We start from the raw sequence: 25,097 nt of genomic DNA, 5'->3' as shown, positions 1-25,097 counted from the left end.
AGGAACATAGGGGGGCCCAAAGTGTATTTAAGGTAAGTCATATTTGTTGATGTATTCCTCTTGCTATTCTACTTCATAAATGGTGGTGGTGAATTAAATCTATGTTTTTCTCCACAAGTTGCTGTGGTTCTTTACCTGTCATCTTAAATGGTAGATTATTACCCTCCCTATCCTTAATCTCAAACCCTTGAGCCTTTTTTAGTTGAATTGTCTCTGTCCACATCACTTTGGAAATGGGGGTGAGGGGAAGAGTGAGCCGGAGGCCGTGTGGTTCTTTGTCTCAGTTGGCTTGAACCACAACGCTATAGATAAGAAGGTACTTTTCGCAAAGGTACTCTTTGCATCTCAAAGAGGGCGCCACATTTTTGAGAGCAAATGCTGTGTCTTACACTTACTAGCTAGCTGTGAGCAAAAGAGGTATCACTTAAACTGTACCATAAAACCACTCCAACGTCTAGCCTAGCACATCAGGCTGACTATTATATTTTAAAGCATTGCCTTTGACTATCCCTTACTGCTTCCCTCGCAAAATGATTAGGATTAAAATTCCCATTTCACAGACGAGAAAACAGATGCAGGAAGGCAGAGAAAGGCCCTGCTCTGAAGCTGTGTAGTAAGTGAATGTTCAGTTGAGTCTTCCTGGTCTGCAGTCACCCGTACTCTGTTATCTGCTGATGCAGCAAAACGATTTAGAGCTGAGCGCAGAGATTTTGCTACGGATGCCATAGGAAGCAGAGTGTGTCCAGGGTGACAGAAATTCTTTGCATAACATGTAGTGGATGTGATCTTTGTAATGCCACTGTAGACTTGCACGTGATTCCCATGGCTACGTGGTTCTTTTACAGGACCAGCCATTGCCAGAAGCATAAAAGCAAAATGATACTATTAAATCAGGCTAAAAAAAAAAAAAAAGATGCTGCTTTTTTCTTTTGAAAGAATCATTATTGTGTCTTTGGAGAGAAGCTGAAAGTTTGTTTCAGACAAGTCTCTATCTGCTCAGAGCTGGGCCCGACAGGTTTCAGAAATAAAAGACCATGCAGGACTGATGCTTGTCAAGAGCATGGTGCTCCTGAGTCTTTTCTGAAACCCTCTCTTCCTCCATCTCACTCAAGAGCCAGGGATGGAGGAATCCAGCTATCATGCAGGTGCGTCTTGGAAAGGCTTCTAAAGGGTGAAATGTCCTCAAAGGGTTGCATTGCAACACCTCTCCTGGAGACACTCCACAATCTGGAAGAGCGATTTGCTTTCAAGCAAATAAGGCAAGTAAATCCTCTTCTCTTCCTCTCTTCAAATTCTATGATGCTGCCAAGCTCGCCCTTTCTCCTTGTAATTTTAATGCTTCATAGACCTGCAGACTGGCCTCTTTATCCCATTGCCATGGCTGTCTAGCTTTGCTTGACATTTTTAGCTTTCTAACTTCCTCTCCCTTTCTCTCAGCTAGCTCCCTGTGCCCACATTGACATGTTATTCCCACTACTTTGCTTTTTCATTTTGCAGTACTGTCCTGGTAATAAATAGAGCAATCAGCGCGTATTCTCTGAGGGGCCAAAGTTTCCTTCTTCTGTCTCCATTTCAAAATCGCAGGATCACCTACTCTTTTCTATCCCCTTCTAAGGGATACTCCCGAGTGCATGACCTGGTCTACAGCCACATGTTTCTGATACTCCAGGGCACCTGGCCTCTGCTCTGAAGCTTCATTACACATCCAAGCCTGTAGACTTGCAAGATAACCAGCCACTCCCTTTGAGCAGCTTATTGCTGTATTAGATATGAACCTCAGGGAGCTGGGGGAGGTTCATGAAAGGCCAGCGTTAATGGCCATTAGGGAGAGAGATAATTACTTAATGCTAGTACAGCATTTTGATGATGTAAAGCTATATAAATGCTATGTGCAAGTAGTATTATAAGGTAGTAGTATTATGAGGTTTGTCTGCTACCAAGGAAAGCTGGTGTCTGGGGAAAAAACTCTCCTTGTCCCAGATTTCTGAATGACATCCAGCTGATTAAGAAGGGAAAAGATGACGTGACAGTACACAGCAGGTAGTGGAGGAGCAATGTTCAGTGAAAACTGCACAATATATCTCCAGTTTGGGCCACTAACCGAGATACCATAGAAATCAAAACCAGAGTAGGGTTGAAAAACCCTCATGAGAACTTTGGACCAGCGGGACTCCAGATACTAACATGTTAAAGGCAGCTCTTGGCTGGCAGTTCTGTTTTGCCCCTCCTGGCTCACACACTAGCTCCAGGGCTGTAGCTCCAAGTAGCAATTCAGAGGGGAGCTACTAAGCCATCCCCTCCACGCTCACAGGTGAATGTTGCTTCATGGATCTTGGCTAAGAACAGAATTTGATCTCCAGCATATTCTAAGGCTGTGTTTATTTTCCATTTTCTGCAGCTTCCTTCCCAACTTTGAAATAAAACAAAAAATAAATTGGTGCTTTGGCTTTCCAAGGTCATTTGAGAGTGTTCTTCCTGTTCCTGGCATACTTCAGGGAGGCTCTACTGCTTTGGGAAAGCCACAAGAACCACTGTAGGTGTCTTCATACGGTGTAGCATTATTTGAACTTCCATTTTATGTGCAGGAAGATGGGACACTTGAGTTTCTACAGAATCACGTAGCAATCACGCAGCAGTATGGAGAACCTGCCACCAATTCTCTCCAGGAAAATCCACTTAACACTCAATCCACTTGACCCAGTGATAAGACACACATTTGCTGATTGCTGTCTCTGTGCCTGCTACTGTAGGTAGAAATGACCTGGGATCTTCTTTAATTGCAGACCTGGCTGTTATGCCACGCTGGACTGCACTAGAATGTATGTCCTAGACCTCAGGTCTAGGAGCTGGGTGATCCCTGGAAGATACTTAGCTCTGAACCTTCCCCCAGCAGCCAGACGTACATCCCCATCAGGACACATTAGCAGGGTGTGTAATTCAGCAGTTCTAGACAGCCTTGGATGACTAAGAGCCGCAGGTGGCTGGGTCATCTGAGATGACACAAGGCCAAAAAAACCCAATGCAAGCAAGAAGCAGGAAAACCTTCTCTGTTTGGCTAAGCTGAGCTCTTAGAGAAAAACCAACAGCAAACAAAACTGCTGAAGATCACGCCTTTGTGAGTCAAAGTTCATCAGAAAAGGTTAGGGCATGAGAAGGTGGCTTCTCAGGGGCAGGGCAAAAGTCAATACCTGCTCATAGCTGGTGATTCAGGAAGAGACACTCCCTAGAATCATAGAATCATGGAACTGCTTAGGTTGGAAAAAACCTTTAAGATCATCAAGTCCAACTGTTAACCTAGCAATGGTGGGTCCACCACCAAACTATGTCAATAAGCACCATATCTACCTTTCCTGCCTTCAGTGCTGCAGCCAGTAGCACTAAGAGATGTTTCTCTATCAGATGTGCCCCTATTTTGCCTGTGAGTCCTGACAGATTGCTGGGCACCTTTTGCAAAGCAGAGGGATTAACTCTGACATGCCAGACAGAGCTGAGCTTTGCTGAACATTAGCTGTCCTGCACTTCATAGTTTTAACTGCCACCTTACTAAGACTCTTAAGTGGTTTACATCAGATGCAGCTGAATTTAACTTCAAGTGGTGACTGGATGCAATTCCCAAGTACTTTATCTGTGATTTCCTTGCAGCGTATCCAGAAGGAAAGATGCTAGCTATATGGGACTGCACTGTTGCCATAATTACTGCGACCTCAAAAAAATCCCAAAGGTGTTCACCTGTCTGAAAAGCATCATGCCTGATGGCCGTACCAGCCCGCAGGCTGAGCCTCTTCTAACTGATCCAAAAGCCATCACTGCAAACTCTCAGTGTAGCCCTGTCCTTGCCTTCAGGTCTTGTGCCTTTGCCGTCACTGCTGTCATCACCAGTGCTGAAAATGACCTTAAAAATGGACAGTAAACAATAAAAAACTTCCACCAAACACTTCAACTTACCTGACTTATTGTATCCTCGCCATGCAGTGCTGAGCACGTGTATGCTGCAGTTTCTGGGAACGGCAGATCTGATTCTCTCCCGATCCTCACTCACTACACTGACCACCTCCTCCACTGCAGGCTCTGGTAGTGCCGCAGCATGGGGCTTGCTGCCTGCTCCCCTGCATGCCGGTGACTGAAGACATCTCACAGAAATTTGCAAGGGATTGCAGATTTACAGAATGCAAAAAGCAACATGTAGCTGCTGCTCCTACTTGCAGGCAGCTGTGCTGAGTGTCCCAGCCCTGCCCAAAGCAGGGGAGATGCAGGCTGGGGGACGCCAGAGGGGAGAGGGTTGGACTTACCCAGACAAAGAACAAGGACAAGTACCAAATGTCCCTATAGTGAGGTGATGTAGGGAGCCAGATGGACTTGCTCAGGAGCGGGAAAGACTGACCAGGCAGGGTTAATGTGAAACTGAGAAGGGGGCGAGACCTTCCCGCTGTCAGTAGGACTGTTTGGCAAGGGACTGTTTGTTCCCCCTAGATGCACATACTGTGTTTAAACATGAGTCTAAAAATAAAGCCTGCCATTGACATTGTTTTTCCTTACTTCATTTAACAATCTACTTGCTTTATGACCTGTAATTCTGAATCACAGTGAATCAAGCGGTGTAATTTGCAAGCAGGGACAACGGCCTTTCTCCCCCTTCCCCTCATCTCTACTCCACTGAGTGTGTTTTAATCCCACGGTTTTCAGCATTCCTAATGAGCCATTAACAAGCTGCCAATTACTTATGCAAATGAGAGGGGGTAGACATGGAGGGGTGGCTGTAGCTAGAGGTAAATTCTTCTACCTCAAAATGGCCTGAGATAAATCACTGCTGCTCTAAAAGCTGCTTGTACCCAAGAGTCCTCTCAGTTATATTATCTGCCATCTAAAAATGCCAGAGGTAATGCAGAGGATGGTTAAGAAAAGGGAAACAGAGGAGTAATCGTACATATATTTTTAATTATGTTTGCCAATAATCTATTTGGTGTGCTCCTTACCACAGTTTTCTTCCTAGAACTCAAAGCAGCACCACCCACTGCTAGGAAAGGGCTGCACAACCAGCCTGCAGGGGAACAAAGTTTCTCATTTTCTTATAAATAAATGCTCCAAAAGGCATGATCTCCATCACTGGGACATAATCTATGAGGAAACCCAGCCTCATTCAGCTGGGGAGACATGGGAGAAGAGCAACTGTAGTTTGCAAAGCACCAAGCAAAGAGGTCAGTGAGACCACCACCAGGTCCTAGCAGGTGCTAAACTCCTGTCCTAACAGTTGCTGCTAGAGCCTTCCCAGGTGAAGGAGTGTGACCAGCCTCCTGATCCCCTGGGCCACCGGCTGAAAGCTTCTTGTGGCCCAGAATGAGAAGATCTCACGCTAAGATCTGGCAGTGGAGGGAAGTGGTAGCACTGGGGAAGGGGTCACTGGTTGGAGAGCCAGTGGTTTCCCAGGAGTTCCACCGCTTGGCTGTGTGTTGGCACTAGGTACTTTTGCAGAGAGGTGCACACAGATGGTGGCTTCTGAGGTCTTCTGCAGCCACAGAAGGGTTGGAGACCCTTGTACCACACCACAGTCATTTTTTAGGATAGGCTTGCTCAGAGACATGCGATACGCAGGAAACAGCCCAGCTGTCTGCTGGTTCCAACTCCAAAGGGGGTCTAAAGTCTGCAAAGACTGCAAGTACCAATAGAAACTGCCCAGGACTGATCTGCATTACCATTTTGCAGTGAGCTGGCAATACTACAAGAAGGGTTTAATAGCTCAAAAGCCAATCAGGTAGAGGCTAAGTTAAACCATCACAATGCAAGAAATGCATCCTTCATGATTCTGCTCTGCTGGTAATGCAGAGAATGAAAATCAGCTCAGTTTCTGGCTCCAGAAAGTAGGAAGAAGATTTGCCCAATAAATCTTAACCTGGTGATATAAAAGTAAAGTCCCAAAATGGCCTAAGAAATGCAGCTTAGGAAATAGTACCAATAAAGCTCTTGCATGTGCGATCACTCTATGTTAAAATGCTTTCAGATTGGTATCTCATAATCTCTCCTTCTATCGTCCTTCCCTCTCTGTCCTGACAGTGACTCCCCTCTGGGTAACCAATAATTCTCCATCTTCGTCTGCAGTCAGAGCCATTCCTGACTGACGACTTCACATGATTTAGATAAGGCTCCATTACTTAACTTCTGGATGCTGGATAATCAATTCAACTGCCTTGGCATTAATCATAATAATATTCAAAATTCATTAGGCTAGATTGTTTAGAAATCTATTTCTTGTTAATGTCAGATTCAGTGTACATGGGCCTGGCAGCATACAGACAGAAATTTAATATGATGCAAAGTATGGGAACTCCCTATAGAAGCCGTCCCTTTCTTTATGTGCAGCTGGACCACGATCTGGCAGCTCCTGCCTGGTTTGTCATTTGTGAATCCGGTTCAGTGAAGGCACTGTAAGCAGGCTGCCTCTTGTAGGTATCTATATAGATACCTAGGGGCATCTATAGCAATATATACCTGAACATGGAGATTTAAGAGGGGAAGTTTAGATGCCCACAAACCTTCCTAGTATCTTTAGGATCTAAAAACTGGGCAGACAACCCAGAGACTTTTATGCACAATCGCGGTATGGAGGTACTAAAGCAGAAAGTCTTTAAAAAATAGAAATCTGTTCCTTTTTCCTGAAATCTTACAGCTATTTAGAGGATGGGGCCTTAGCGCTTTACCAAGATGAAAAACTTTCCACAATAAAATAGCTGGATCGTTCCTCCTAGCCAGTTTCCCGTAAGCCAACTGAGGCTGGTTCCCAACAGTGTGCTTCCTAATAGTTTATCTGGCCTGTTTTAGCATTTTGGGTGACGGTGCTTTCATTCAGGTACAAATTCTCACCCTCCAGTTGAACAGTGGTTTCTCAGCAGGGAAACACCACAGAAATACAGAACAACTTCAGAAGATGCATATGCTTTCTCTCCTAATGAAGGCAGCACAGGCACAGATGGCATCTCAGACAAACACGTTGAGAACCGTGTTAAAATAAAGAGCTCATCATCGGAGGCTGCAGTGTCACACCTACTAATGATGTGATTAAACTCATCAGTGCCGGTGGGAAAGCTGTGCCAGCTCTGGCACCGCTGAATGCAAAGCTGCATTTCATGGCAGAGGCAAACCCCAGCCTCCTACCCCCACGCCATGAGTTAAGTCACTGTAGCGAAACGCTGAATATATGACACTAATGGCTAAACTTCCTGAGACCTAAAATAGGGGAGGTTTCCCTGGACATGCCCTTCCCAAGCATGCCTGAAGCACCCCTGTCAGCAGGTGGTGTGACACGCAGAGGAGAGGCTGCAGACGGTGACACTGGCCAAAGAGGGACAGGAGCAAGAGAAGAGAGGGGCTGCACCCATCTAAGCACAGCAGCAGTTCTGGCAAGGGGCAGAACTAAAACCAGCAATAGCGGCATGTGCAGAAGCTGAGGTTGAAGTTTGCCTGAAGGATTCTGACAGAAAACAAGCTAAATTTGAAAATTGGAATGAATCAAGCATTGCATCCTCTTCTACTATATTTTTCCACCTCAGACTTTCTGTGCATTGAAATTTCCTCCATTCTATATCAAGTTTTCTGGATGCCCTTGAGTAGGACAGAGTTGCTGGAGTCCCAAGCATTTTAACCACTGTGTTAAAATTCTTCCTCCCTACTTTATTTAGCCAGGACTGTAAATAAACAAGCAAATTCACAAACACAGGAACCTGGTTCCCACATGCCATTAGAACTCTCGAACACTAAGTGGCCATCGCTGATATCACTAGTTGCCTTCTGCTCCCCTTCCTGCAGCCAGCCAGATGCTCCAGCTCGGTGAGCCCCACTGGGACCATTTCACAAAGCCAGCACATGGTAAGACATATCTGACTAGTTTTGCCTTAATACAGGACTCCTTCTTGATGGTCAGCTCTCCAAACCAAGTGTTCTCTTAGGGGAGTCTCTAGCCACCAGCTCTCCATTAAAGTTAGCCACAAGAGGAAGGAGAGAAAGAGAAAGTGGGTCTAAAGAAAATGCTAATATTCCTCAGAGTCTGACAGGATGAATGACCCTTGCAGACATATGCTGAGCAGACAGGACAGTCAATTATGTCATTGCTGGAGCATTTATTTCAAGGAGAAATGTGACTACAAATGCTGGGCTTAAAGCCTTGGCTTGTTTCACTGCCACTGGATAATCTGCTCGAGTCCAAGAGCGTTCGGTACATATATGCAGCATGCACACGCAATGACACACATGTCTGCGTAGGAAACAGCTTTACAGCCCAAAGAGTAGAGCCGAAAAAAAACCCCAAACACCAGCCTATTAAATTTCATTCTGCCCTCTTTCCTTTGTGAGACTAGGCCCTAAAGGATTTGCTAAGGTATTGATGGGTGCCAATCCATGCATCCCAGTTGGCAACCCCCAGCCTCCCTCAGGAAATCACAAGCAAATCTTGCCTACTAAATGGAAAATTCCTGCTTGCCACACTGCTTTTCCCCAGCTTCATCATCACTGCATTATCTCTATATACCCCCAACTTCTATGTACTTCTGTCAATATTTTCTAACCGTCAAGCTCACAACTTTGTAAATATTTGCAACCAGCTTGCACATCTTCCCGCTTTGGACATTCTTTAGACAAACTATTCACATACGGCTCCTTCCATGCTCAGCAACCAATTGCTACACACTGTCTTTGTTTCAGCTGTACCTCTCCAGAAGCTGACAGCCTTATGGATACTCTTTGTGAGGCCGAGCCAGGGACATGTGCCTGTGTAATAAAAGAGTATTTAAAATAATTCTTGCTGTAGAGGCACATAGTTTGCTCTTTAACTTGAGTGGGCTTCAAAGAGCATCTGTTTCACTGGCACACTGAAAATCACAAACTTGCTGTGGATCTGCCACCCCACAAGGGACCGTGCTTGGTTTGAAGAGGATGCGGTTTATAAAGACAAAATGCACCGTGGCCTGGGCCAGGCACAATCTCACTTCACAGTAATATTTGCTGTATATTGATCAGAACGTGCTCAGTGCTTTATTAGCCACCCAAGAGGTGCAAGGAGCTGTTACTGGAATTTGCGCTTGATAATTGAAGGCACTCACCATTCTTCCAAATGCTCCATGAAGAGGTGTTTGATTCGGATGTACACGAAAAACGGAGGACAGTGATCTAGAGCCAGAGGCAGGGAGGCAGTAGGCACAGGTAGGGTGTCCTGCTGCCCACCCCTCGTCCTGACCTGCAGGGCATCCTGGCTGCAGCATCCCACATGGCACCTGGGACGGACACCATCCCTGGGGCAGGATCCAGCAGCCGTGCAGCTCTGTGGCTCAGCAAAGCCACCACCACTGGCAAAGCTCTCTCCGATGAAGCTTGAAGAGCAGCAGCCATTGCTGCCGCCATCCAGCCTCAGCCTCCCGGCACAGGAAGCATCCTCAAGGGCCTCCTTTCTGTTTTGGCTTTCCTGCATTTCCTAAACAAACTGCTCTGGTTTTTTCCTCCCTCCATCTCACTGACAGGTACAGGTGGCCTTGCTGCCCTCTCATTGCACCTCCTCCAGCTTGAATTTTAAACTGTTTAACAGCTTTAAATGCACCTAATGACGTTTCAGTCTGCACTTTGCTGCCATCCCTCTGCTTCTCTGACACCAGGAAGAAGAGTGGCTTGGAAACCTAACGCAGACTTTCCTGTGTTGGAGGTCTAATTACATGGTAACTGGTGACCTTGTAAGTACAGGGTAATCTGCTGTGTAATACCAGGGTAAATTATCCCAGTACTTCTGTCTTTTGCACTGCAGCCTTCTGCAGAGATGGAAATACTGCCGGTTAAATGGTAATTAATCTTTGAACCATTTGACATTTGCCTAAGCTGGGGAGAAGTAACGAGCAGAAGCCCACTGTCTCTGTGTGGGGCAAGGCACTGGCTCAGGAGGCACTGCTCTGGTGTCACCTGGCCAAAGCAGGAGTGACTTTGTCATCCAGCCTCTCTGGGTGCCAGCTGCCTGGGGCAGTGGGCATGGGTTGTTTTCTCAGAGCTGGGCGCCACTGTCTCTTGCCTGTACTGCACTAAGCATCCCTTATTCAGAGGGACACATTCAGTCACCTCCAGAAGGATGGAGGCACCAGGGACCGGTGGGTGCCCGAGGGGACGGGGCTCATCCATGAAGGGGGTGCAACATCTGGAGGGCTTCCTTATCCTCACTACGAGACAGGTGAGTGGGAATGGCAGCAACGTTTTTTTCCGAAACCATCCAAAGCAGCCAGGCACAGCCCCAGGCGTTTGCCCTTCAAGACTCCAGGAAAACCAGCTGAGAGATCCGCTCTCTCCCTCCGCACTGTAAGATGTGCTTCATTCCCTCCCATGCTAACAGGCTGTCACCCCTGGGCTGGGGGCTGCCTGTCTGACCCCGGTACCTTTATGGCAACAAAATATATTTGCGTACATTTTAGACCCACTGACATCGTTCCCTCTGGAAAGCTTCGGGATTTTATAGTAACAACGGATAATGATTTCCAGATTATAGACTAATAAAGTATTTTAATTTGTGAGGAAGGTGGGCACTGTACAATTCTTATGACATTTAAATAGTGCTATTAAAAAAAGGGGGGGGGGGATTCTGAGTGCATTTCTTTTAAAAACAGGAGCACTGAAATAGAAAGTCAAAATCCCACATGCTGGTACCGAGATCAACTCCGACACCTCCCCTCCGTGCCTGTTTCACTTGAATACCTGCCAAGTTAAATAAGCAAACACAGGATTGCGGCGTCCTAGTTGCAAACCCGTTTTTGGCAAGCGAGCCCTCCTCCTTAGTCCCTCTGGTTGCGCTGAGCGGTAGCGACCTGATCTCAGCTCCATGTGCCATTGGCCTCTACGGGCTGGGTCTAAGTAATGGTTAACACAGAGGTTTTGCAACCTCGGCCTATACTCACCTATTTCTTGCACACTCTGATTAACTAACCGGACAAGACCGTAAAGCAAGAAAGTCATGGGTCTAGAGCATCTCATCATTTCCATGGCCTGCGATGAACACCGTGTGCCTCGAGGCAGACCGCTGCAGCAGCCTTTTTTCTCTGGCTGGGTAGCAATTGCATGGTTTGGAGTGAATAAGATTGTACTGAATAAAGCAGGGGCATTTTGGAAGAGGAAGGCTGCCCTTGCAGCTCTATGGGTTGATATGGCTGATAGCTTTGTGCTTCGTTTCCTAACCTGCAAAATTGGGCACTGCAACTCACTGACTTCTCAAAGATGTAGGTAATGGCTTGTATAGTAAAGCAATAAAATAGCATGGAAAAGCCTGCCAAGAAAGAGAAAAATAGTCAAATGTTCAGCTCAGCATTAGTTATAGCTGCCTAAAGAGACGGAGGGTTACACAATGAATATTGTGGAGAAGAATAGCAAAGAAGTTCCTTTGTTCTGTGGGTATTTTTGCCTTGTACCTCAACTTGATCATGTAAGATTAACGGCAGGTTATTATGTAAAATCTGTACTACAAGGCAGAGGCGAGTGTGAGCTTGGGCCTCCTCATTATCATTACCTGACCTTGCACATTCCCTTTTGCAACCTCAGCGGTTTTTTGTGGATAGGATTTCTGGGCGGTTATTTTAAGAAAACTGTGTTAAATTTCTTGCTTCTGTGCCAGGTACCTGCTGTTTAACAAACGGGCCATGACTAAGCATAGAGTGGAAATTAGAAGCATCTACGAGTTAAAGCAATGAGATTCTGGGACTGTCTTCCCTTAGGAGCACATTTAATAGTGGTGCTTGATTATGAAAAGGATAAATCTGATGTGATTGATGCAACAAGGGATTGGACTTGACGATCCAGGGAATCCCTTCCAGCCCTCTCTACTCCTAATGAATTTATTTTTTAAGGGTAGGTGGGGATGCAGTGCTTTACTGGTGGCAAATAATGGCGAAGTGTGTAGATCCCTGCTGATAGTGCGCCTCCATCCCCAGATTTAACCACTTCACATCACCAAGAAGGTGAAACAAGTCTCACTCCTGGTTCTGCCCATTCTGAACAAACTAAGCAGAGGTGCGTGCAAGGATCCTACCTGCTTCTCTCTTTGTATTTTCCAACTACTGAAGGCTTCCAAGAACTCATTCTCGAATCAGTATCACAAATATCTCAGCTTCCAAGTTCCCTATCTATTTCTAAGGTACTTACCCATCTCCCAACACCATAATGACTGTGTCCCTTGCAATCTTTATTCACATCAATCTCCTTAGTGAAGATGAGCAGGGATCCCCTTTCAACAACAGGAAACTGAGGCACAGAAGGCACAGAAGGACTAAGTGAATTTCTTGTGGTGGCAGAGAATATCATAGAATGGATACAGCCCTGTCCAAGGCTGGGATCTCACTGCTAGACCCTTCTCCATGCACCTAACTGGGCTCTCCCTTTCACAACAGGAATAGCAGAGCAGAAAGTATCTTTCAGCCCAAGCATTCACTGATCTGGGATTCCCATCCTTTGACAACCCAAGGGGGCTGAGCTTGGAGTTTCTGAGGGCTCAGTACAAGGTTGTTTCAGAAGGGATGTGCAAGCAAAGTGGTTATGTTCCTTTTTCCCCCTGAGTAGTTTTAATTCGTTAATTCCTACTTGCTAATAAGATAAAATGCTGTGATTTCTGCAGGATCAAATGGTGCAGGATAAGCTAAGGGAGTTTATTAATTAGCATGTTTTCAAGGCTGGGGAAAAAAAAATAAAAAGAAGCAACAGCGTTGTAGATGATAGCTATAAATACGAGCCAAGCATTAGCTGCCATGACATTTTAGCCAAGGGGAGGCTATCATGTTAGTGTTGGGTACGGCTTTTCGGTAGGGAATAAGAATTATAAACAGGAAGGCAAGGGTTTCTCTCTCCAAAATATGGATATTCACAGTCAAATGCCATATTTTTCCAGGGCCTGATCCTGCAGATAATACCAGGTACAGCACTTTGTGTGAGTGCTCCTCTGGCTTCCCCAGGGATTGCTTGAAGTAGTGAGTGGTAAGCAGTTGCAGGATCAGATTCATAGTGTGGCAAGTGTTTTGGATGAAAACAGCTATAAAGAAGTCACATATTATTATGTCACATTGCAAAGGTCATCCCCAGTATTTGTTCTGTCATAAGGACATGATTGAAAGGCAAAAAAATAGTGTCAGGGCACAGGGGAAAATAATTTTTTAAAAACTGCCTGCAGGGCTGAGGATACAAAATTACATCAGTGCTTAGAACTAAATTCCCATCCACACCCCACAATTCAATTTCGGCTCAGAAAGGCATAAACTTAACAAAATCGCCTTTTGGTGGCATATCTTCTTTTCTGCTGACATATCCCCTGTAAAACCAGTGATACCTAAACCCACACTCCCGTGTGATTCTGGCAGCAGTCAGGAACTGCCAGAGCTCTGCTCCTTCAGGGATCCTGGGAGAGCCTTGCGAGATCCGCTCAGCTCCTTAACACCATGTAGGCATTTGCTTAATCCCTCTCGCTGCTGGTGCAGGAGGAGCGGTGGTGATGATGGGAGGAGGCTGGGAGGTGGGACAGCTAGTCCTTTGTCACCTGGCTGGGAGCATACATCTCCCCTAGCAATGTCACAGGGAGGTTTGGGTAATTAATTAGATCCTGGTAATTTGTTCCAGTCATGGCTACTTTGCAAATATTTCTGCCCATCTCTCTGGGCTTGCTGGCACAAGGAAGCTATTGAGAAATAAAGTGTGGAAGCCATCACTTTCCTGCCTTAACTTATTGAGGAGTTATAACTACTCTGCACAGACAGTGTCCTTGGGTGGATTAGCTTGATCCACTTCCAAAACAGACTCAGCAAAGGCTCCCAACCTTCTGGATCAACAAAGCACTTCCTTGTGCACCAGCAGCAAAGCCGCACAGGACAGTCAAGTTCAGTGCTTGTCCCTCTCACAGGCGCCTTTAGCTCACCACCAAGCAGCCTTGCATCTTGCTGGCGGTGGCTACTGGGATGTTGTGACATCTGGGGACCCAGACCGAGCTGATCACCCCTACACAGAGGCTCCAGCATGCAGTGTTGACAATGAGATGATGGCTCATCTCTGTGCGAGGGAGGGTAGGGTGACCAGAGGTGTTACCAACCCACAGCTGCCTCACAAAGCTTCCATCAGCCACCACTCTGGCAAACCTGAACTTCTCTGAGCTGTCAGAGCACCAAACTCACACCAATCCCTCAGTGCTGCTCCTCTGGGCAATGGATGGGAGCAGGAGTGTGGCAGTGATGGTTGACATCCTCTCAATTGCAGCCACAGGCACCCAACCAGTCAGACAACGAGGCTGCGTCTTAGACTAGCAGACAAAAGGCACGAGGGCTAGCATCTGATAGTCCAACTGTTCAAATGGTCTGGTTTAGCCCATGCAAATCTGAGAGTCCAACCAACTGTTGAGAAGACAAGACAAGTCAGGGGCAGCCCCCAGTGAGCAGCGCAAATGCCACCCTACTTGGAGATGCGGAGTGGTTTAGCTGCACAGAGACAAACCATGCTATCCTCGCTGCCACCAGAGCTGGAGGATGGCCCACGCTGTCCATTAGTGCAGATACAGCCTGAACATCCACGGAGGGAGACGGCGCTGCAGACGTTTGCATTCATCCCATATTATCTCACCACACAGACAAGCCCCAGGGAGTTGCTACAGTAGAAACATCTGCAGTCCCCATCACGCATGAGAGCCCCTTCACTGCCAAACACACTAGACCCGACTTAGTCCCAAAGCCACTCAACCCCATGTGTGGTTCCACGTTCAGGTAGCACCAGTCTCCCACTTCCAGCTGCCCCAGGGGTCGAGATCCACTCACTGTTGCAGCTGCCGGTCTCTGTCGCTGCCACGCTGCGCTGAACTGGCCCTTCGGACGCGGCCCTTCCTGACAGTGAATGGGTGAAAACAAGGGAAGGAGATAAACAAAAGAGAAGGGAAGGGTGAGAGAGGGAGGGAGGGATGGGAGAGAATGAAGCAAGGGGACAAGAAGGGAAAGGGTATGTCTTTAACTGAACTGTACGTCTTTCACTGGCTGAAAGATCCCAACACTGCACAACCCTTGCTGCAAGGGCACAGGGCAGGTGAGACCCTCTGGCCCTGGTCACCACCACCTTGCACCCCACACCATCACTTGCACCAGTGCAGAGGGAGGGTGAGCTGGGTGAGAGTCAAGGGTGGGGCTTGGCCTCCTGAAACTTCTCCTTGGACTGTGAGCCACATCCCTTGGGGGATCCAGAGTCCTTCTGCAGACAGGAGATGTTTTAGGAAGCTTGAGAAGTTTCTCTGTACTCAGGTATCCTGCTCTTTGCCCACTGCCAGCCCTTCTGGGCATGGCACAGGGACCCATCTGCCTCTGCCAGCAGAATGAGAACCCAGGACTGATGTTTTTACTCGGGTTAGCCAGAGTCAGGAGCATCATCGGCCAAATGTTTCAGTGAAGCAGCTAGTACATCACCCTACACTTCCCCAAAAGTCTGTCCCATCCATACTGCTGCAGATTGGGAGAGGAAGAAAAAACCTCATCCCACAGCTACCAATCACCTGAAAACCTGCCAGCACTTGCAAAACTGAACCATAGGAGGGGACAAGGGAAGCAAAATGCTGGAGCAGAAAACACAGCAGTATGTTTGTCCGTGTATCAAAGCAGGAAAGATTTGGGGAACAGGAGGGAGCAGAAGGGGTAGGGATCTCAGTGTGCAAATAAAAGAGTGAATAAGGTCTGCTGACCTTCTGGTAAGGTGTTTGTGTTCCCATCAGGACAAAAAGGAGACAAAATTCCAAGATGAAGAGCAGTTGGTGAGCGCGGTGGTTTGGGGGAAAACTTCTGGCTGTGCTGACAGCTGCCCCAGGAATACCAAAAAAATGACCTTAGGGTGTGTCCTGCTAGTCATCACCCTGGGTGCCATCCCACCCCACATCAGAGGTGAAACGTGAGCTGCTAAATGTAGCTGATAGCTCATTCTGCCTGGGGAACTGCCCCATCAATGACTGACTCACCTCCCTTCCCAAAAAACTGAGGTAGGAAGTGGGTGGGGAAAAGGCTTAGAAAATTGTTTCATGATGGTTTAAATTGCCTCTGCACTAAAATGTTACGGTTAGGGAAAAGGAAAAGAGAGACCTATTGCATAAAGCCACATCCTAAACCCAGCTGTGGCAGACGTATGGACATAGGAAAGAAGCAAAGCAAATGAAGTCATCCAGCAGTGGAATAAAACCATCATAATAATATAGTGCAGAACAAAGCAAATTCTACCTCAAACACAGAGCTGAAAGAGGAACATCTTCCTCTGTCAGATCTATTACCATGCATTTATTCCAATAACAAATAACTAACCCAGAGAGTAACCCAAACCTGATTTATTCTTCCATCTAAGTAAATACGAAGAGGCAGCCGAATGTGACTGTAAAAACCACTGATCTCATATGTTTTCCTTGCATGTATTGGAAAAAATAGGAGTGGAGTTTCTGCCTTGCTGCCAGGGGATGCTGGCAAAGCATTTGAGCTATAGATATTGTATCTTGTCACTAATGACTGCAGGGAACTAAAAGGGATTTGGATTTTTTAATGCTTCACATTAATTGATAATTTGGTCTCAGAATCCACAGTGGAACATAGGATTTGCTATATTGGATCAGTCTAGTGGCCCATAAAATCTGGCGTCTTGCCCCAGTGGTGCTCAGAAAAATTATCATCCAGCGTCTTTGCTTATATGGTTGCTGGCCTTTTCTGTAAGGCCATACAATTGGCCTGCACGGCAAGCCTCTTTAAAACCCTGAAACGTGGTTTTGGCAGGGATGTACTCCATCTTTGGGGATTTTTTTTTTTAATGCAAAGAAGAAACTCTGTAACTACAAACACTGTCAGCAGACATGCTGCTGTTTTTCCTCTTGGTCACCACAGCCCAAAGAGTGAGAAAAGTGAACTTGTGTTTTCAGAGGGCAAATGACAATACAACTGAGGCCAGAGCTGGGGAGATGCCTTGTACTGAGCAGAACAATATTGATTAGGCAGTGTAAAGATTTCTCTCACTAATTCCTTTAGCAATCTTAGCATGTGTTCCCGGCATAATTGGATGGGGAAGAGAGAGGTGGAATCACTTAAGTGTTCAAAGCTCAACACACACCGAGAAAAGATTCCTGTTTTGTGTGTGTGTGCAATTTTGTGCATCGTTGCCCCTTGATTTTACATTGAACATGCTCTCTTTGACAGCCTAGCCCTAAACAGCCTGCGTACTAAAGATAGCTGCTTGCAAACAGGCTTCCTCCATCCAGCTGGAGAAGCAGCTCGCTGTGGCTGTGAGGCAGGACTATGAAAGGGGGCTGGGGGGTACACAGGAGGGGAAAGCCTATGGAAACTCCGACCATGCAGGAACCAGAAGGAAAAAAAAGAAAGGCAATGGTTTCTTTCTATGCAAACATCTTAATTAAGGAGGACGATGAAGATATTTGCATCTTACTTGTTCCAGGGAGGTCTTCAGTTTGTCTTGAAGCAAGGCATAAATTATCCATGCTTCCACTAAACTGGCTCATAACTTCTCTGCCTCCAGTTCTTCTGCCAATAATGCTGAAGTTTGGAGACGCTTCCAACCTTTCCCGGCCTATGCGTGAGCTCACGGCTGTCGCCGCGGTAAAGGAGAGCTGAGATCATGGTCCTGCAAGTGGGAAGGCCAGAGGAAGCCACTGGCCAGCTGGGATGCAGTGGGGAAATGGGTCCAACAACTTAGGTAAGGTGAGAGAGAAGGGGTTTACACAACCGAATCTCCCTTGATTGTAAGTGGCAGTGCTCGTTCCAAAGCGTGAATGGTTTATTTTTATATACTCAGGAGCACACACACTGTTTCTCATTCACCTGGGGCTAGATGAATGAAGCTCACTGGCATATGGTTCTCCGCCTTCTTCTGCTCTAGCTACATCTTAAATCAGGCCACCTTGGTAAAACCCAGGAACCATCAGCTTCTCTGGCTTGTCCTGTACAAAATCCTGGTTTCTGCTGACACCACGGAGGAACCACGGGAAAGTCTCTCTGGCTCAGAACTAAGCACTGTGCTCTTTTACATGTATCTCACAGCTTTGAGGCTAATGGGAGGTTCAGAGTGGAGACAGCAGGAGCAACAGAGCACTTTGCATGCAGGCAGCCTCTAGCAGGTGGCTGGGAACCACAGCTGGACATTACAGATTAGAACAGAGGAGGAAAACACTTTCACAGTCAAGGAGGGGGAAAACTATTCAAGGATGTGTGCTGATCACAAGTAGCTTCTAATGCCTCTCTGGATCTTCTTGGCTGCACCCAGGGAACACTGAAAACAGAAGAAAGTCCTGCCCTATTAAGTTTTATGGGAAGGAAATTGCTTTGAAGAAAAAACCTCCTGACATCTTTGCAGGAAACCTACTGTCTCCAGTTTTCACAGCAGAGGTTAACAGGCTTGGGTAGTTTGGCTACGCTAAGAAACAATCCCAGCTTTTGACTGGTTACTCCCCCAGTACGTCCCCAGCTCCCAGGAAAGCAGAGATCAGCCTGGACAGCTTTTAAGAGCAGCCAAAGTCCAGTTAGGTGAGACCCTCTGACCTCAGTCAGAGACAGAGGAGAGTATGGGAATAGAAGAGCCCACAGCGTATGTCCCACAATATCTTCCAGTCCTCAATAATCCATAGCACAGAGATTTCCTGAAATGGGGGAGGTATTTTGTCTGATAACCCCTGATAGATAACTTTGCTTTTACAGTTGTGTTCAATCACTTTTTCAACCCATCTCAGCTGTTGGCACCTACCATCTCCCAAGATGAGGAGCTGGGCAATCTGTTCCAGTGCCTCACTACCCTCACTCACAGTTAAATTCTTCCTTACATCTAATCTAAATCTACCCTCTTTCAGTTTAAAGCCATTACTCTCTGGCTTATCAGATGATAAATTTGATAAGCTCTCAGTAAGTGTGTAAGGGTTTGGGTGGGTTTTGGGAAACATATAGGGGTCAAGCATGGAGGTCAGTGTTTGGGTGAATATCGAGACTGTATTAAACAAAAAATTTAAGCCAAATGACTTGCAATGCAGCAGCAACATATCCCGAGCAGGAGGAGAAGTGAGCATGAAGGTCAAGTACCAGAGCAGAGAGTTCTTATTTCCCCCAAACAAACTGCTCTTTTGTGCCTGTGCTTCAAAGATGTCACCTGATTGTGAGAGCTCTTCACCTGTCACATCCCTCTCATTACTGAAATAAAATAAATGGCAACAGCATGAAAACAGCAACTAAAGCAGGAGAAAGACAGGTAGACAGCGAGGAAAGGGGGAGGGGGGAAACAGGGTGTGGGTGGAGGTCTTGGCAGGGTGGAGAATTAGGGCAATTACCATTTCTGAGAAAATGCCAGAAATACAACACAACCTAATTTCCCCAATTAATTCTTCTGCACTTCAGCTGCTTTGTGTGAAGGGCTCTTAATGTTTCAAACAAGAGGAAGGAGGGGAAAAAAATAAAAGACTCAACATTTGGTTTTCCCTCAGTGTAGAAATGGGGAAGCGTTGAGGAAAAATGTCTGGCTAAAACACAAGATGATGCTGTTACATCTTCCTTTCAGGAGATAAGGAACTCTGCCACAGATTCAATTTGCAGAGGTTTTTATAGAAGCCACAGAGATATCAAAGACCAGCACATTCAATATCACACTGACTTTTCCTGCACGCAGAACACACCAGGACAGGCACAGAGACACTTAACCCATGCACCCACATTGAGCAGTTCCCTCACCTCCCCTGTTTCCAGCCTTGCTGCAAGTTAAGGGCAAATTCGTTCTTTTGCCCCCAAACCACCAGACAGGGCAGTTATGAGGCACCATGGCATGAGGTGTCCACACCTGACACCTGGGGTACACAGATGCTCAGAAGGGCATGAAATACTTTCAACAGCATGCACAGGGTCCTGCACACGGCAAGACTATAGCTCTGCCTGGCCCACCTGTATCCGTACCAGAGATCTCCAGGTCACATCTCCAGGTCACTATGAGACTTTTTTGCCCTTACTTATGTAGGTGTGAGAAAGCAAGACATGTTCTCCAGGATCCCACTTAGTACAGGAGAAAATTAAAGTACTTCTCACTTCTAAATCCTTTCCTTAGTGCAACATATATTTACGGGCACAAAAATTTCCCAACACCGAAGCAGAAAGGATGGGGGGAGAGTAGCACCTCAGAGAAGGGGTAGAAGAGACAAAAGGCGATGCTCAGCTGCTTAGCATCTGTACGGAAGTGCTGGAAATGGTGCTGATGTTGGGAGATGAACGTGGCACACACACTGTACCATCTACACAGATTCAGCGTGGCCAGGGGCTGAGCTTGCTTTCCACCACCCATGGGCGTTGAAACAGAGGTTGAGCACACTGCCTGGGTGCACGGAGCTGACTACTCCTGCCAGTACACACCAAGTCTACTGTAAAACCTGAGAGCAGCACCTTCCTTTTTCCTGCAAACTGAGTCAGTACCATATCCCAGACAGAAACGCAGAGGGAGCTTTTCTCCGCACTGCCTGTTGGCATTCCTCTTTGTAGGCTGTGGTGCAGAGCCCTAGCACACTCATTGTAAGGATCTTTCCTGGGCAGCGGTTTCCCTCTCTGGGCATTGACCTCCCATGCTGTAAACACTCTGCATGAGAAGGCCAACAAAGCAACAAAGAGAACATCAGGGGACACGAAAGCACCTGAAGGATACACATTAGCTTTGAGGGGCCCTGGCAAGGATGCACAGAATACACTGGTGGGAGAGTAGAGCTAAATGTCTGCAGAGTTCAAAGCTGGAGGGAAGACAGCACCATTCAGTGCTGGTGTGATCATTTAGGCACCCTCTATCTAGAAGAGCATGGGTCAGACTAAATCCACTTTCAGTGTAAGGGTTGTCTATTAGTCTTATCTACCCTGGTGAATGAGCCTCCAAAGGAGCACAACACAGGCAGCTGCTAAACCTCAGTGATCTATTACCCGCATGGAAACTTCTCTGGAAAAATAACTGGCTGTACCCAGGAGAAGGAAAGCATTTTTGAACTCCAGAGAAGAGGAACTAAAGTTAGAGATTGTCTAGATGGGAGATGGTCATCAGAAAGCAACCTGACAATGGGTACTGAAAATTATCAAGAATATGTGGGGGTGTTTTAGGCATTTTGAAGAAAGAGAAAGAAAATGTTTACACAGTAAACCTTCATGCTTCAGAGGAGGAGGCATCTGCCAGAGGGATCCTAGACTCTTTAAAGAACACTGACCTAAGGCCAAAGTCATAGCAGAAAAGTTGTTTCGGTTCTGACAGTCTAAGGATGTGAGAGCCAAGGTTCATAGGAAGATATATTAATCTTTTATTAAACCAACCGATATTACTGGAAAAAAATAACTCAGAGAGGGCTTGTGTGTCTAAAATTCATTCTTTTTTCCCCTCCAACAATATCATATGTTCTATTAAGAGTATTACTTCTTCCTACAAACCTTGTCTCTCCCAAATTCAAATAATGCTCCAGAGTAGCGAGGACACAGAAAGAAACAGGGAGCATTTTTTGTTATTATGTTTAGCTCTTTGTTGCTAGAAATAGACACATATTTTAAGAGCCCTTTGCAAATCCTCCATGTGTCTTGTCTTCTTTTTTTTTTTTCACAAGCAGGTGTCCTCTGCATGATGAACTGTGACCAGGAGAACACTCAGGACAGACTTCTGGGAAAGGATGAAGCTAAATCCCCAAGTGGTTCCAAGCTTAGGCTAGGATTTTGGGGCAGAAGGATAGGACATAGGAGATTTGGACAGAGGGATGTCTTAATAGGGTTTAATGTCGACATAAATCCTTCCTCTATTCAACATGTGTCTTCACTGCTAATGTCCCACCCATGTCAGTACATTACTTTGGAAGTTATTGAGGACTGTTGACTATGATTTAAGACTGTGTTCTCTTCTAAAGATGAAGAAATACTGCCCTTTCCCTGGGCAGCTGCCACATGATTTTGTTTTGGAATTGAATTACACAGGTTGGGGAACAAAGGAAAAATGATCTGGATCTTAGTGGAGCACAGGTGAATTCAGAGTCACAGAAGGGCTCTAGGAGCAACCAAAACCCAGTCTGCCGGGTGAGAGGGATGCTGTGGGTCCTAAGCCCATCCCCAGTGATGTCCTCAGGTCTGGACATCTATACCCAGCCCTGGGCCTCTTCTCCCAGACACTGTGACAGCCTTGAGCTCCCCTGGCAGCACCGGGCAGGACCATGTGCCTGACTTGCTGCCGTTTCCATGTCAGCTTGGCTGAGGCACAACAACCCTGACCTGCAGCATCCCACCACCTGCTGTCACAAGCCTGAGTCATACCTAAAAAAATCACCTACTCACACTCTTTTTTTTTTTTTTTTGGAAAGAAAACAACAAGGAAAACGAAATCCGCCCAAATCTTTTCTCTCCAATATGGATATATTCCATCCTGCCTTCCCACAGAGACCCACACCAAAGATTGCACAGCACATTACACAACACATCACAGAAATGCTTCTTCAACATCCCCGCCTTTACTCTTCACACAGAATCTGGGCTACTTCTCCTCATCTCCTGAGTCTCTCCAATTTCCTCTACTTTCTAATCAGAAACTGTTTCACCTCGTCCCACCACCTACACCTCCACAACCATCTTCTCCCCGTCCCATCCTGTTGAAAGAAAGTTTAAAGGCAACAGCTGATGGGATCTCTCTGTGACGCCCAAGAAAAAGGAACACATCTGTCTTCAGGCAGAATATGGAGAGCTGGAGAGGGGAAACAAGCCTCTCTGCTGCTTTTGTTACGCAAATGTTTGTTTTCTGTATCCAAATGTGTGACAGGAAATTAAGCAGTTCACCTTTGTTAAAGTACTTCTGCATACCAGAAATGCAGGAGCCAGATGGTGTTCTTTCTTTGTTTTTTAAGATTAAAAATGGGAAAGAAAGGAAATGGCTAGGAGCTAATCCTCAGCCTGTAACACACTCACACATCCACATGTCCAGCTATCCGTGCTCATGGAGCCTGGGCAGGAGCAAACACGGGACCCAGTGCACGGAGTCTGCACGTGAGTCTGCTTTCAGAGAGCTCCAGACCTGCCACTTCATGTCAGCTTTGAGGTGGAATGCTTCACTGTGTTCCCAGAAAATGACAAATTACAGTACTCTCTCTGGGCTGCAGCTTGGACACACCAAGCAATAATATGTTCTCGAAATCACCTGAAGCAGAACTTTGCTCCAGGTCCTAGTGGTGGGAGTGGCAGGCTGTGACAGGAGAGAGCTGCTGGCACAAGCAATGAGAACCAGACTTGAATTTCACCAGACTAAGGACAGCACCAAAGAGTTTCAAACTTCAACTCTTGAGCCAGCTCTGCCACCAAATCCTGCTTTGGCCTTGGGCAAGTCACATAAACCCTCTGCCCCTCACACCACCAATGTAAATATAGGCAATAAGAACCTTATTTTTGCTATGAACCTTCTTTGAACTGTAACAAAGAAAAAGTGTCCAAGCATGCAGAGGCTTACTGATCAAGAGTTTTAAAAATATTGAAAGTCAGTGAACACAGAGAAAGGAAAATTAACTCAGAATAAAAGGCTGTGCTGGTTTGAAGCTCAGCTCTCACTCTGGTACACTAGGTGATAACTGGTTACTACTTTGGTCATGCACAGCAATTTTTGTTAGCAGAGAAAAGTCCACTAAAAAGCCTCATGACACTGCATGAGACAGCATGGAGCAATCCTAAGCAAAGCGTTTTGCACAGACAGAATCAGCTCTACAGGACACCACCACAGAGAAGACAAAAAATTCCACAACAACAAACTGGCCTGTGGAGATCATCTCAACTCTTACTTTTGGGGGTCTCTCCCAGCCTTCACAGGTCAATAGCAGCTCACAGGTCAATAGCAGCAAATCCTCCCATTGCACAGAGAGCACTCAGTGCTCCAGATCACAAGCGTGGTTGGGGTTGTCTCATGTGGTGTGACATTGACTGTGTCTCATGTGGTGTGATCACGGCTGAAGGAAAGGAGGCAGGCAAGAACGTGGGTAATCGCATGGGCTCCTTCTCACCCTCCCCTGGGCTCTTCTCTTTCCCACTCTCTCCCTGCTGAAGTTTCAGCAGTGATGGGACCGTAGCCTCCTCTTTCCCATCATCGCTGCCCAGCAACTGCATGGAGATGTTTTCCCAACATGGGCGTTTGTGCTACACAGTGAAGACTGATTCCCTCCCTAGTAATTAAACTTAGCAATAAGCCAATGTCCTGGGCTGGGAGAGGTGGTGTATCTCAGGAGAAATCTGATCGCATTTTTCCTCCTCCCCAACACAGTAACTCCGCTTGGCAATTGCCCACCACATGAAGAAAAACTTCTGAATCAGATCAAGACCATAGGTCAACCCTTCCTTGGGTAGCTGATAGAAATCATCCTCAAAGCCAAACACCGCTGTTGTAACCAGAAATAAACCAGCCTTAGTCCAAGCAGCAGGCTAGAAACACTTGCTCCTTGGCCTGAAAAGCCCTTCCCTGCTGGTGGATGGCCCAGTGACAAAAGCCTGCTCTCACGTGCTTCAAACGCTTCGCACGTCACAGCTTCTCCTGTAGCCAAGGAATGGTGACAAACACGCTGTCCCCACCAGGGAGGACGCCATCCCAGGCAGACGGGGCAGTGCAGACAGGTACAAAAGGAATGTGCGAGACAAGGGGACAGTGCGAGCACAAATCACAGAAGAAACAGGCTTTTTTTTTATTGAGTCTGTCCCCAGAGACGACCGCAGGATTAGCCTCTGTGCTAAACCCAGGCATTTTTATCTAGTTGCTTCCTGAAATTCTTTAATGACAGGCCTTCAGCAACCTACCTCTGCAAATTACTCCATTGTCTAAATGATGACCCTGCTGGGAAAAAGTGTTTTGAGGTTGAACCTAAATTGCCTATTATTTCCTCTTCCATATTTTATGCACTTATCAGTCAGTCTTTCAGTTGCCTTTTTGATAGGTCCCTGTATTGAGTTTCTTTAATCTAACACCAGAGGTCACAGCCTATAGTCTTTGTCATCTCTTTGGATTACTTTTAATTTATCAATGTCTTCAAAAAAAAAAGAGGGAGAGGAGAGGAGAGGAGAGGAGAGGAGAGGAGAGGAGAGGAGAGGAGGGGAGAG

The 25,097-nt window shown here is 46.5% G+C and overlaps 1 protein-coding gene across 1 annotated transcript in view; it reads right to left on the bottom strand.

Annotated features, from left to right (window-relative positions):
- NTRK3 (neurotrophic tyrosine kinase, receptor, type 3) overlaps nt 1-25,097 on the bottom strand; it is a gene marked incomplete at its 5' end in the record, with an annotated part of 96,159 nt that overhangs the window by 6,318 nt on the left and 64,744 nt on the right. Inside the window, one exon of the mRNA XM_009879407.1 lies at nt 14,790-14,855. Coding sequence (XP_009877709.1) covers nt 14,790-14,855 — 66 coding nt within the window. The remainder of the gene's footprint in view (nt 1-14,789; nt 14,856-25,097) is intronic.

This window comes from Apaloderma vittatum, unplaced genomic scaffold (genome assembly GCF_000703405.1).
Source record: "Apaloderma vittatum isolate BGI_N311 unplaced genomic scaffold, ASM70340v1 scaffold16822, whole genome shotgun sequence".
Lineage (NCBI taxonomy): Eukaryota > Metazoa > Chordata > Aves > Trogoniformes > Trogonidae > Apaloderma > Apaloderma vittatum.
Note: the sequence above shows the minus strand (reverse complement) of the source record. Positions and strands in the feature narration are given on the sequence as shown.